Source organism: Scardinius erythrophthalmus (assembly GCF_964197995.2).
Source record: "Scardinius erythrophthalmus genome assembly, chromosome: 14".
NCBI classification, from domain to species: domain Eukaryota; kingdom Metazoa; phylum Chordata; class Actinopteri; order Cypriniformes; family Leuciscidae; genus Scardinius; species Scardinius erythrophthalmus.
In genome coordinates this window covers 18,516,152-18,530,261 of record NC_138234.1, presented here as the reverse complement: position 1 = coordinate 18,530,261, position 14,110 = coordinate 18,516,152, and the positions used below count along the sequence as shown (strand labels likewise).

Below are 14,110 nucleotides of genomic sequence, written 5' to 3'. Positions count from 1 at the left end.
GCACGTCACAGAGTGCCTATGTATATGTGTGTGTGCATATATGCGTAGGCGGCCAAGCGTGTGTGGGCGTGTTTGAGTAGGAAGACACGCTTGACTCGGATAGGCTCAGCAAATTAAAGGAATCTTAGTTTTTTTTTTATCGCCACCCCCCTTTCTCTCTCTCTCTCTCTCTCCCTCCCTCTCTTTCCTTATGTTTCTCATGCTTATGTTAGAGGTCACCTATTTCCTATATAAAAAGGAACAAGATCATGCATGGTGTATATGTAGATAAATATGTATATATACACACACACACACACACACACACATAACTGTAGGGATGTTTATATATATATATATATATATATATATATATATATATATATATATATATATATACACACAACAAAAGCAATTTTACATTTTTCAAATGACATTCCCCACATTGAAAAAACGTTAACCCATTTGTTAGTGTGTGTGTGTGTGTATAATAATTTATATATATAAATATATATATATATATATATATATATATATATATATATATATATATATATATATATATCACATCACATTCCCTTGAGAGCAGATACACTTTACAAAACTCTAGTAAAAGGATCCGTGATTGCAGTCAAGGTGCTGTCGCTTGTCATTTTTTTGTCACACAAGATGTAAAATGACTTGGAAAAGCTTTTGTTTTGAGGAATAGACTAACACAAAACTGGGGATGACAGCAACCACCACGCACTTCCTCCCAGGGGCTGTTCGCTGTGCCCAACCTCCTTCCTAAAATAGCTCAAGATGCTCTGGCAGATGGGAGGCTGCTGATGCGCCCCTCTGATCCAGCCTTTTAGATTTATGATTATATTTCATTTTAATATGCAGCTTGTGCGTTTTTTTTGTTTGTTTTTTTTTTAAGGCCAGTGTGGGGGAAGAAAGAAAAGGCATTATTTAACTTTATAGGTAGATTCTGCTGTGGTGTGTTTTTAGGTGTTTATTTAAAGCTGTAATTTTACTGAGATGCAAGAGAGAAAAAAACTTTCTGACCATTTTTAGCAGTTTACTGAGGTGGGTTTCAGGGGGATTTTGCACACATAGAGTGTGAGTGAATTTCCTGTGGGGTTTACTGTCTGGGGACAAGAAAAATGGTCACACAATGCATTAATGCAGAAATCCGACCGCATTGTAAGTTGCAAAAATGTTGCAAGGTTTTTGACATTACAGCATGCGTTTATGAAAACTAAAATAAAAGTCACACATTAAATGACATAATGTCATTGAATAAGTACTTAAAATAAATATTTTGTGTTGGTGCTATTTAAAGTCAACATTTAAATCGCTACTCGTTGAAAACCGTTGAATCAATAGTCGCTGGAAATCGCTAAGTTATTTAACTCTCTTCGTGTATATTCAACCACATTTTATTATTATTATTATTATTATTATTATTATTATTATTATTATTATTTTATTTTTATATTTTTTTTGCAGCCCAAACTTTAAAGCATGTATTTACAACAAATTGTTACAAAACGTGTAAGCATCTATTTTCACAGATACTGACTCTCAAAAGTAAACATATCATGATAAAAATTCACTGTGGTAAAAAGTGCGACAATCTGCCCAGGTTTCCCTTATTTACATGTACGAACATGGACACCACAAAAAAAACCTTCATATGGTGTGCTGAAGGCTGTGTGGGTTCGTGTTGAAAAAAAAAACACACTGTATTAACTTACCGCTTAATATTCCTCAATATGTCATCGTGTGTGTGTGACCGTTCAGGTCCTCTCTCTCTCTCTCTCTCTCTCTCTCGGTATTCTGTCCCACGCGCACAGCGCCGCCCACGCGAGGATTTGCGTCAAGCCAGCGCGTGGGAGTGAGAGAGCTATGCAGTTTACATCGGAATATCCCCGCACAAGAGAGAGAAAGACAGCGCGAGAGGGAGACAGCACCGATGAGTCTTCAACGCACTTTCTCTCCTGCGCGAGAGGCGGAGCACTGCCTCGAGACAGCGGCGAGCACCGGGAGCAGTCGCGCGCACCAGCTCCGAAAGAGAGGTACGTAAACCTGAGGACTAATATAAACATTTCATCCATAAACATTCAGATGGGGAGGATAGACTGTCAAACCATGTTGATTTGAGCTAACTCATTATCCGATTTATTTGCATGCATTGATCTCTTAGAGATTCCCGAGTGCATGTGAAGCAATAGTTTGAGATCTTCTCAGGAGAGTTTGCACTTGCAGGAACCTGTCCATGCTTGTGTGAAGAATAATGCAATGCACCATTGTGTTTGCATCAGTTTGAACGTATGTGACACAGCCTACTTGCAACATTTTTAATGTGATGTTATGATAAAAGATCTGGTCACTAGTCTACTTGAGCAAGACACTCGAACAACCCAGGCTGTGCTTGTTGTACCTGTATTGAAAGCACCTGTTAGTGGATTGTACCTGTAATAAGCATATAATAACTCATTTTGAATGAAAACATCTGCTAAATAACTACTTAAAGGTAAAGTGTATATGTTTTTCAATGTTAATATGTTAATTCAACGTTAAAAAGCAACAATAAGCCATCTTTTCACCACTTACTACAAACAAAAGATGATACACTGGTCATTAATTTCCATTTGAAGTCATTCATTTCTGATTGAGAGTAGGACAGCATTGAGGTTGCATTGAGTTCTAGCTCTCTACGGATGCAGGATTTTTAGATCCAATTTGAGCTTTAAATGCATTGAAAGTTTGCAACTTGTGTGAATAAACATTATGTGACCATCCGACTGGATTTTATAGTCAGGGCAGGTGTCATAGAGAATTTTACTTGGATGAAAACGAGGCTGTGAGGGATAGACTTGCAGCAGGGTGAGCAGAGGTATGAAAAGACATATGTTGACAGGCAGGATGGACAGTCCAATCATTGCACTTGGTCCGAATGCAATGATTGGATGAATATTTTATGGTCCTACGCCTTCCACAGAAGATATATATATAAAAACATTTAGACCACTTAACTTAAGTGATTGCTATCAGGATGTGAAGAGACTTTCAACCAGCACAACAAAAACAATTTTTCTGGGAGAAATCGCCTACCCTGCCTTTTAATTTTCAAAACGCACAACTTTCAAAATGGTTTAATGGAGCTTTTGTCTACTGAAAGTTTTTTTTTTTTTTGGAAAGATGTTTCATCAGTCAAATAATTGGCATGTTAGTAAACAACAGTACAATCCATTGAACACACTATACTGCTATCCCTCACAGCTTAGTTTTCATTCCTGTCAAAAATGTAATATTGTGCTACCCTAAGGTCTATTCCAGTTAAAACTGTGTGCGCTAAATCAGAATTATTAATCTTTTTTTTACTTTTTATCTTTCTTAATTATTAGTTACATTGTTTAACTTTATATCTTTGGGCAGCATATGTTCCCTTCAACTGTTTTGGCGGTCATTTGTCCATTGCGGGTAGCTTAATTATTGTTCTTCCCACCATGGTCAGTAAGCAATGGTTAAATGCTCTTGTTGTCATTCTCCTTCACCGGCGTTACAAACAGAAACACGTCGGCTTCATGAATGACCACTGTAGACAAACTGTCACAGTCGTACTTAGAGTTCACAGACCTTTCCCGGGAAATAAATAACATGTTGACTTCAAACATTGTCGATAAGAAGCTTGGAATGACAGTGCTATGTTTTGCTCTATGTGTTTGCATGTGTAGCCATGTCAGTGGTCCTGCCGCGCTCCTTGGGTGAGCTACAACTGTACCGGATCCTGCAGAAGGCAAACTTGCTCTGCTACTACGAAGCCTTCATCCAGCAGGGCGGTGACGATGTGCAGCAGCTCTGCGAGGCTGGCGAGGAAGAGTTCCTCGAGATCATGGCCCTTGTTGGAATGGCGACCAAACCCCTCCATGTTCGGAGGCTCCAGAAGTCTCTACGGGATTGGGTCACCAACCCTTCCCTCTTCAACCAACCATTGACATCTCTTCCCGTTTGCAGTATACCGGTGTACAAGCTACCCGAAAGTTCCCCGGGCATCCACAGCAATGGGCAACAGAACCAGCTTGCGGTTCCCAGGGCGTTATTACCCACAAGCCCCAGTCCTGGAAGGCTGGATCTCAGCAGGGACGGGACGCCAGGCTGCTCCCCACTGCAAGGGGCTAGCGAGAGTCGTTTCTGGGGAAGCGAGAGCGAGCACAGCCTATCTCCGTCTGGAGCCTGTTCCCCGTGTTCTCCACATGACGCTCTCGAAACTCTCGATTCCACCGCCGTCCAGTGCGTGATGGAGTGCGTAGAGCGACTATCCCAAACGTTGCCCAAGAGCGACCTCACAGAAGTCAAAGAACACGTGCGTGCCAATAAGAAGCTCAGCAAGATGATCGGCCACATCTGCGAGATGAACGAAGACGATCCGCAGAAGGAGGTGGAGATTCGGAAATACAGCGCCATCTATGGGCGGTTCGATTCCAAGAGGCGGGATGGCCGGCAACTTACCATGCACGAGGTTGGTTTGATTCCTCCGGTTGGGGTGAATGCTAAGATATCGGGATTGCCGCATCGGACGATAATTGTGCCGATTAACAGAAATTGTTGTTCCGTAAGATTCTAAACGTTTGATGTTTTCATTGTTGTTTCATTGATTGTGTAGCTAACGGTGAATGAAGCATCTGCTCAGCTGTGCATGAAAGATCTATCGCTGCTCACCAGAAGAGACGAGCTTTTCTCGTTGGCCAGGCAGATTTCACGCGAAGTTACCTACAAATACACCCGCAGGACCAGCAGGTAATGCACAATTTCTTCAATTCTTCATTTTAATCTATAGGAAAAAATATATTTTTTAAATAGTGTATAAGCCTTCCCTTTGTTGACATTATCGAAGGGCTTTGCTTTTGTTTATATAGAAGTCCGGAATATTGTGGGAGGGACATTGTCATTCTAAAGAGCATTTTATTGGACAAAAATTTGCATACGACCTTGTGACCTTGTCTATTGTCCCATATTCATTTTTAAATGCTTATTGGCCCTGTCTACACCTGATATTATGATGCGTTAAGGTAGATCGGATCACAAGTAAACGAGGGAGACCCGTTTACAACTGCTGTTTTAATCTCTCTTTTGTCCACTTTCAATCACTCCTGTCATGATTTCCTCGAGGGGAGGGTCTATGGGCGGTTAAATGCATGGGCTTTTTCAGATCTTATGGGTTTGAATGGGTTTTTTCTTTTGATCTAACGGACAAAATAAACGTATGCAATTTACATACGAAAGTGCCGAATAACAAAGAAAACACGTACGGAGAACAGCAGATTTAGTTTCTGCTGTGTGTTAGAAATCAGGAATGGTGAGAGAACATTGTGCTTGGTACGTTTATTCATCTTCAAACCAAGCCGACAAATTTTAAATCCCGTCTAGCTAGCGCGCTTCCCATATTGTTTACGAATTCAGTAGGGGGAAAGCAGGAGGTCTTGTGATCCGATCGACCAAAACGCATCTTAATACCAGGTGTAAACAGGGCCTTTGAGTCAACTGTTTAGAGCATATTAGCATTTTATTAGTCATAAAACCTATTAGATTTTGACCATTTTTTGCTTTTTAGTTTTACATATTTTCATGGTCTTCGTTTATTCATACAAGCACCATCTTTTTGATAAACAATGATTGTTTATGGTGTAAAAATAAGTGGGAAACTGAAAATAAATCATTATTTTTAGGTCCCACTGCGGTGATGAAGATGAACCATCTCCCAAGAGAATCAAATCTGAGGTAAGTTTAAACAAGTTCTGTAGATTCAGTTCATATTCATAAACCCAACTGCGACAAATTGCTTTATTTGCATGAGACGCCTGAGCTTTGTAATCATTTCGAGCTCCAGGTGGTTTCTCGGGACTTCTTTATTAGTTTTGCATTCTTGTCATGATATTTATTGCCAGCCGCCTTCCCATTGTGTTTGAATTAATGCTGTGTTTGTGTGTGCACTCTCTCTGTTAATAATCTCAGGAGAGTAATTACTGTCATGATTCACTCCGAAATGTCGCGTTCACAGCTTTTTCCCATGAGCGACGTTCTGCGCCTCTGGGTGAACATCTAAAAGTAAATGATATCGCTGTTTTTGTATCTCTGTGAGGCCTCTAAGTCAACAAAATGGTAGCAAACAAAACTCTCAAGACGTCAAATTAAAACACTATGTGATTAATTTTAGCTCACTTTTAAAAGCGTGTTTTTGACGGAAGTTGTTTTGTTGGGTTCTCTGGATAAAGAAAAGCTTAGTACAGACGCACAATCATTCATCCACACAGGCGGAGAAGTACACAGTGGACTGAAACACATAATTGACATCATCCTGTGGGTGCTTACTGAATTACCCACGCATCGCTGTGGCTGTCTCTGCCTGAGTCTAACGTCATACGTGGACACACACACACACATACACACACACACACACACACACACACATGCGTGATGACCTCAGAGGAAAATGCGGAGGTTGTCAAGGGGCGACACGAAGTGAAAATTCGTTCAAAGGTGACAATCTGTTAGAATAACAAGATAAATACTGGTGAGAAACAAACCGGAATGTTTTTTTTTATTATGCGTTAGTATTTTTAAGTTTATTTGAAGTTTTCACCAAGATTAAAACATTCAAAAAAGGACCAATGGATTGTTTTTCATAATTGTATGCTAAAAACTCAAAAAGAAAAAATTATAATAATGCTAATACTAAAACCAAATGTAAAAATAAAAGTTCACAATGCCTCTCAGAGTATATTTGATTTTATTTTTTTTAAAGGTTTTATGAACAATTTACACAAATGTATCATTCTTCTTTTATGTATCCAATAGCCAAAAGAGTATTATGGCCAAGTATCATCAAATTTCAATTTAAAAATAAAATTATATATAAACTATACTTTTACTTTATATAAGCTTTACTGTACTGTACCTCTTATATTTGAGGTCAGTGGGATTTATGGTTTTAAAAGTTTTATGAACAATTTACACAAAAATTGTTCTTTAAGATTTGATGTTTCCAAATAAAATTATAATATTATTTTAATACTACTTTTAAATAAAAAATAAAATACTATATTTATTTAGCTGTAATATATATTTTAAATGTGAGGTTAATGAGCTTTGAGGCTTTAATTTTTTTTTTATCAATAATTAACAAAAAAATGTCTGCAGGATTTTATGTATCTAAGACCCAAAAAGTGAATATTATTTGAAAACAAAATTTTCTTTAGCTTTTATTATAACTCTTATATTTTAGCCGTATGTATTTGTACAACAAATGTTATATAAATGATTGAATTATGCATGACAGAGGGGGAAAATGGTCATAAACGAAAAGAAAAAAAAATTTGTCCAAAAAACTTTGACATTTATAAGTGGTGTGTATGTGTGTGTGTGTGTGTGTGTGGTGTGGTGGGGTGGGGTGCGGGGGGTAGATGTTACAAAAGTGTAAAATATGATTATTTGGATGGTTCATCTCGCCAGCAGCATGACTTACTCTGTCACTGTGGACTACAGATGTGATGACTCAGTTTGTGCTAACAGCTTTCTTCATTTGCGTAAATGTCATGTTTGCACCAGAGATGCAAATAAATCAAGCCATCATGGATATATAAAACTCCTGGGTAGGGTTGCACCAGCCGTTCGTAAGTTCTTTCTTAAATTGGAACGTAAAGTCCACACTAGAGGCTTAGTAACTACTAGCTAGTTTGTAACTAACTCTGAACTTTATTCCGTTGCACCATTTGTTCGCAAGGCAGAACGTAGCTAGTAGGTCGTAAGCTCTCCGTAAAGTAATGCGTAGTCGCATAATATGACGTTTAGCCTCGGTTATCCAATAGCAGCCTTCAAATACGTGAGCAGATGTTGTGTTGAAATGCTGTGAATTTCAGTTTATCCTTCATTCTTTTGCCTCACGTTACTAACGGTAAAAATAAGTTTCCATTAAATACGATACTTGATCATGAATAGCATAAGTGTTTTTATATGTAACATTCAGAAACTGTATTTGAAATTAAATGAATAAGGATAAATAAATAAATATTGATACAAAAAGCATAAGAAATTACGTTTATTGATTATGACTGATATTTGACATGCACACCATGGACCGATGCACACAGCGACGTGCTGTTTAGGATGGGTTTGTGTTAAAGATAGCCTCTAACAAAGTAATCTTTTCACATAATGTTCTCTCTCTTAAAATGTAAGCAAGTGTAAATGTCTGCATAATCATATATGTATTAAGAATTGAAGTCTGTCAGGTAAAATAATAGCTTATTGATGAAGTTCAGTGTGTTTGATATTTTATTCCATCCGTTACTCCTGATCGGAGGCTGCCGTAAATATTTAGTTTAAACGTAGAGTTACGCTTCAACTAAGTTTAATGGTGCAACGCAAAAATATTTAGAAGTGCGCAAGTCGTAACTTGGTGTCCATTTACGTCAAAACTAGGCTAAGTTATAACTTACGCCCAGCTGGTGCAACCGGCCCCTGTCTGCTAGTTTAAATGAAAGTTTACCAAGAGCTCATCCCTCTTTCACTTTTTCACACTTTCTCGTAGGACGGTGTCTACGATCTACAGGAGGCCCTTCACGTTCTTCACACGCGCCAGGACACGGTGAGAGAGCAGCTCGCAATCGCCAAATCTAAAGGAGACGAGACGATCAGACATAGCCTGCAGGTAGTTTGAGTCTGCGATGTATCGCAAAACATGGTGTCTGTCGTTTGCATGATTTGTTTGAAACTTTTGTTTCAGTGCTTAAATGTTTGTCTAAACTAAAGTTAGCTTCAACATTGTTTGAACTTTTTTTTTTTTTTACATTGTTTGAAAAAGTCTTTTGTTTCAAAATTGCTTTAACTCTGTTTGGAAACAATGTTTGAGTGTTTAAAGTTTTGTTTGAAAGTTAGTTTTACATTTTTGAAAGGTAGTTTCAGTTATTTTGTTTCAAAGGTGCTGTATGTAATTTTTTTCTTTCTTTTTTTTTTTTTTGCTAAAGCACAAAAATAATATGTTTGCAGATATTTTGGAAATATTCTAAGTTCACATACTTGTTGAGTTCCGTGTCGGAATGTCTGTTTTTGTTTTGTTTTTGGGTCTGTGTGAACCCGCCCACTGCCAATTTACCCAATAGTATTTCGACATCTCAGGTTGCCAGTTGGCGGAAAACGCTGTGTATAGCGATGGAAGCCAGCAAACAAACTGCATCAGAAATCACAGATTCTACCCGACCTAAAAAGCATCAGCATCCATCTAAAAAGCTCTATATCCAGAGGCATATTAAAATACGGATAAGTCAACTCATCAACTTGCAGTGTGTAAGTCTCCTTAATTGCGCTCATTTTTGTTGCGTGTCCTCAATCTGGCAACCAGCGCGTCGAGTCTGAGAAGGAGGGGGCGGGAGAACATTTTTTGACTTCAGTACCCATTTCAACTACTAGCTGTCAATATTACATACTGCACCTTTAATGTTGTTTGAAATTTGTTTTTAGAAAGCTTTTTTTCAACAGAATCATTATTTGAAAGAGCTTTGAATGTTTATTTTAGAATTGTTTGAACTTCGTTGTTTTAAACAATGTTTTTAGTAAATGTTTGTTTTAAAGTTGCTTGACCCTCAGTATGTTTGGAAACAATGTTTGTTTGAATGTTTAAGGTTTTGTTTTGTAGTTTTTTTTACTTTGTTCGAAACATTATTTTGAATATATATTTGTTTGAAATGTTCGCTTTGAAGTTGTTTGAAAACGTTGCCTTTTTGAAACCTTTTTGTGAACATTTTGTCTGTTCAGTTCACATTCAGTGTTTGTGTGTGTGTAGGGACAGCTGGACTCTCTGCTGGCCAAGCAGGTGGAGCTCTTGCGTGATGCTGCCATCCAGGAGAGATTGAAATCGTTGGACTGGCGGATTCCAACAGCGGCACTGAAATACCTCGCTCCCACCGCTCAGAACTGCAACAGCAGTCTCTCACATCTCTCTGGTACATTTCTCCTTATTTGCGCACTATTACTTTGTAACTGTTGCAATTGTTCGTATCAGTGGTTTGAGTATACGTACCTTTCTGTGCTTAAATGCAGGCGAGAGACCCCTAAACTTGCGTCTGACCGATGTTCCACTGGGCAGGCAATTGGCCAATGAGCTGAAGCGACATCACAAACAGAACGCAGAGGAACGACATCATAACCAGCAGAACTCTGAAGAGAGAATGACGGCAGCCACAGGTTAGTGACAAAACCTAGTGTGCTGCCAAACACTACGATCCAAAAGTTGGATCAGTAAGATAATTATTATTTTTTTTATTAAGGAAGGAATACTTTTATTCAGCAAAGATGCATTAAATTGATCAAAATTGACAGTAAAGATTTTTTGACAAAGAATTTCCATTTTAAGTGAATGCTGTTTTTAAACTTTCTATTCGTCAGAGAATCTTGAACAAAATGCATCATTGTTTCCACAAAAATATTAAGCTGCACAAGTGTTAATTTAAAATCATAAGCATAAAATCATCATATTAGAATGATTTCTGAACGGTCATGTGACTGAAGACTGAAGTAATGATGCTGAAAATTCTGCTTTGCATCACAGGAATAAATTACATTTTAAAGCATATTCAAATAGAAAACAGTTACTTTAAATCATAATAATGTGTCAATTTGATCAAATAAATGCAGCCTTGGTGAGCATAAATTAGTTCTTTCAAAAACATTTAAAAAATCTTACTGGCCCCAAACTTAGTATACATAAGCAGCCACATCATATTTAAAATGTAACCTCCTAAGTGACTAATCTGGAAAAAGAATTATAGGCATATGCAGATATAATCAGTAATTTTGTTTTTCTATTTGTGCATTCAATATGTCCTGATTCAGCTCAATAATATCATCTAAATAAGCAGAAATTCTAAGACCTGCGACACACCATTTGCAGCTTCTCTCTTGTCGAATTGCATTCTGGGATTCCCAGACTATTCACAAAAGATACATGTGGTTCTGCCTTATAATTTGGCCAAAATGTGGGATTTCAGAAGGCAGCGTAACGTTTCCGCCTACCTTTTGGAACAGCCTTCAAATGCTGTCTAGGTAGAGCTGTAATCTTCAAAGAACCAACTCAAAAATGGTGTACATAATGAAACGGGTCTTGTTGGACCATGTATTTGCATGCATGTTGTAGCCTGGATTGGCACAGGTTTATCTCAGTATCATCCTGTCACACTGACACCTACACCGCTCCATTAAACCCTGATGTGTCAACGTACTGCACGTATCAGCGGGGCTTCAGAGAACTTTTTGTAATGTATGCAATCTCTTGCATGCAAATGTCCTCTGAAGGTAGCACTTTCTCTCTGAAACTCCTACCTGCCTGTGCAAGCTGCGTTAGCGCGCCGCGAGTAGGTGAGGAAGGGGGTGAGGATTTACTCGTCTTTTTGACGTTTTGGGTTTTTTCTTCCGCCCCAATGTGGGCAGACCCTGATGTCAATCAGTGTCATTTACTGAGCACACTTGTCGTTTGAACTGATTTGAATATTTGAAAAATACATTTAATACCCTCAACTGTCTATTCAGTGATATAGATTTGAAACAGTAAAAAGTACCATCCTTTAAACTTGGCGTAAACACTTACGACATGCTTTTTGTTTACTGGAATGTACTGAAAATTCCAACATATTGAAACTGTTCTGATGCGAGAATTGAGGCAGTGAGGTTCAAGGTGTTTTTATGCACTTATGCACTACAGAAATTACAGAAACTACAACTTATTTTAAAAAGATATTAAGTAAACCTTTCCCAGCACATCCAACAAATTAAATCTAAATGAATTCAGGGTTCAGGGATCATTTTATAGTGCAAAAGTTTCCACCTAGTACTGTTGTTGTCTCTGCAGTATTTTTATTATTTATTTTGTTAACACTTTACAGTAAGTTGACATTAGTTAAATGTATTTGTTATCATGAAGTAACAATGAAAAATACTAAAGGATTTATTAAATCTGTTATTTCAACATTTACTAATACTTTATTAAAATCAAAAGTTTTACATATATATATATGGTAATAGTTAATGAACCTGAGCTAACATGAACTAAAAATGAACATTTGCATTTTTATAAACTAATGTAAAAAAGAGATTAACAAATACTGTCGCAAATCTATTGCTCATTGTTAGTTAATGCATTAAAGTTTTATCATTAATGTTGAGAAATATGTGTTAAGTATTATTTAGCTTGATTTGACTAATGCCTCATTCTAGAACTTTGAATTTAGAATTTTTTTTTTATTTCCACATAATCATCTTGAATCTCGATTCCACACATTTCTTCATAGCCGTTTAACTTTATGCAAGCAAGCCAACCAACCATTGTTTGATACATATTAAACAAATTAACTGTGACTGTCATTTCATTCACCGGCCATATTTGAAACGCCTTGAAACGATTTGAAATCACCAATTAAATCTGACAATTGTCTCATACATTTTCATTCTAAACGCTCAAATCATGACAAAAAAAAGAATTTTTCAGATTAGACCAGCTTCTGAAGGCATCTGCAGTGAGTGACGCAATGATTTTACCATTGGCGATTGGCTCTTTTATTTAGAAGGCGGGACTTATTCCGCCATTGCACTTTCTCCTGTTCATAGTAATATGAGTGCACCATCTTTGTATATCTCAAGTCTATGATTGTAATCCATTGCCTTTTTATTTCAGAAAACGGGTCTCAAAAAGAGCTCAGGCTTCTGGACAAGAAGACCATCAAATCAGAACCAGAGGACTCCAGATAACATCTTCAGCCTCTGAATGAAACCTGCGTTTTGTTTGCTCAGTGGATATAGTACTGAAACTGTGTGGCCTTAAGAACTGTAAATGCCCAGAGATCAATTTATTTTGATTTTTAGTTTTTAAAAATTATTTTTATTTCTAATAATATAACAAAACAAAAAACATGAACGTCTTGCAGTCGGTGTACACAGAGAAATTGTCTAAGGGCGTATTTGTGCATCTTTTTGTACATAATCTGCGTTTGTTTATTTGATTGCATGTCTTATTCGTAAACTATTTTTATTTAAACTATTCGTTATTCAACAGAAGCACTCCCCAACTGAAGTTTCGTAGAAAACGGTTGTGTAGTCCTTAGATTAGTTGATCATTTTAAAGTTAAATGATGACATTCATCTGTTCGTATCGGTTTGTCAGTGAGGATGAACTTAATGTGTACTTTGTAAAAGAATACTGAATATGTAGAATTAGCATTGCGCGTTTTTGTGATTGCGTCACTTTAGATGTTAGTACTTGAAAAAATTGTGTTCTGTATTTGTTACCAGAAACCAGCGAGGCCCATTCACACCAAAAACGATAACTATAAATATATCGATAACTATATTAGCATCCACACCAGCGGACGATATCGTTCTGTTTATTCTAAGCGCATGCTGCAGTTTTGTCGTCTGCCACTTTAAATTCTAGAGTTCTTTAAGTCTGGTGGATTCTGATTGGCTGTCATTGTTTTTATTGATCTTCATCTGGGGAAGAAAAGTGATTCCAACGATATCGTTTCTCTGTGCCGTTATCGTTATAGCTGTGGTGTGAACTCTGCTATTCTTTTATATTTAGAGGGATTTTTAGAAGTATATCTTAATTGTTATAGTTATTGTCCTTGGGGTGAACAGGCCTTACAATATTGTGTATCTCAGTAAACGTTAACTGTTACACTGTGACTGTGATTTTTTTTCGTAAAAAAAGTTCGCAAACTTTTTTTCTTCACACATGAAGGTGTTTTGTTAGTTGGCTATGCTAGTCTGTTGTGTCTTTTTCTATGCACATCTGTCGTGTTTAACTCTTTTGTGTCTTGTCTTTGTGAAATCGTTCTACAAATAAAGACCAAACTGGAAAAATGTAGTTCATGAATTTTTCTCTTCACTTTGTAATAACATAAACATGTTAATGGAGAAGAAAAGCAAAGAAAAAAATATAATTCAGTGCTTTCGTGTTTTCTCGCATTTGCTCTCACGATTTTGGGAGGAAGCTATATTACTTTTGCGAGAGAAATGTTTTTGCAAACTAATGCCAATTTTCTTCAGGTAACACAAAAGTTATGCAAGCAAAGGAAATGATTTTTCCTTCCATCTAATT

General features: G+C 37.2%; 1 protein-coding gene across 2 annotated transcripts; it reads left to right on the top strand.

The window, feature by feature from the left end:
* The first annotated feature begins 1,900 nt into the window (after positions 1-1,900).
* nab1a (NGFI-A binding protein 1a (EGR1 binding protein 1)) lies at positions 1,901-13,875 on the top strand. Of its 2 annotated transcripts, XM_081384316.1 has the most exons (9): positions 1,901-2,039; positions 3,702-4,486; positions 4,631-4,764; positions 5,694-5,745; positions 8,555-8,674; positions 9,142-9,309; positions 9,806-9,965; positions 10,063-10,206; positions 12,689-13,875. In XM_081384316.1, exons 1-9 carry the CDS (start codon positions 1,937-1,939, stop codon positions 12,760-12,762), a joined length of 1,740 nt encoding a protein of 579 aa, XP_081240442.1. In that variant the 5' UTR covers positions 1,901-1,936; the 3' UTR covers positions 12,763-13,875. The 2 variants fall into 2 exon arrangements, with proteins under 2 accessions (XP_081240442.1, XP_081240443.1); XM_081384317.1 differs by lacking the exon at positions 9,142-9,309.
* The last annotated feature ends 235 nt before the right edge of the window (positions 13,876-14,110 follow it).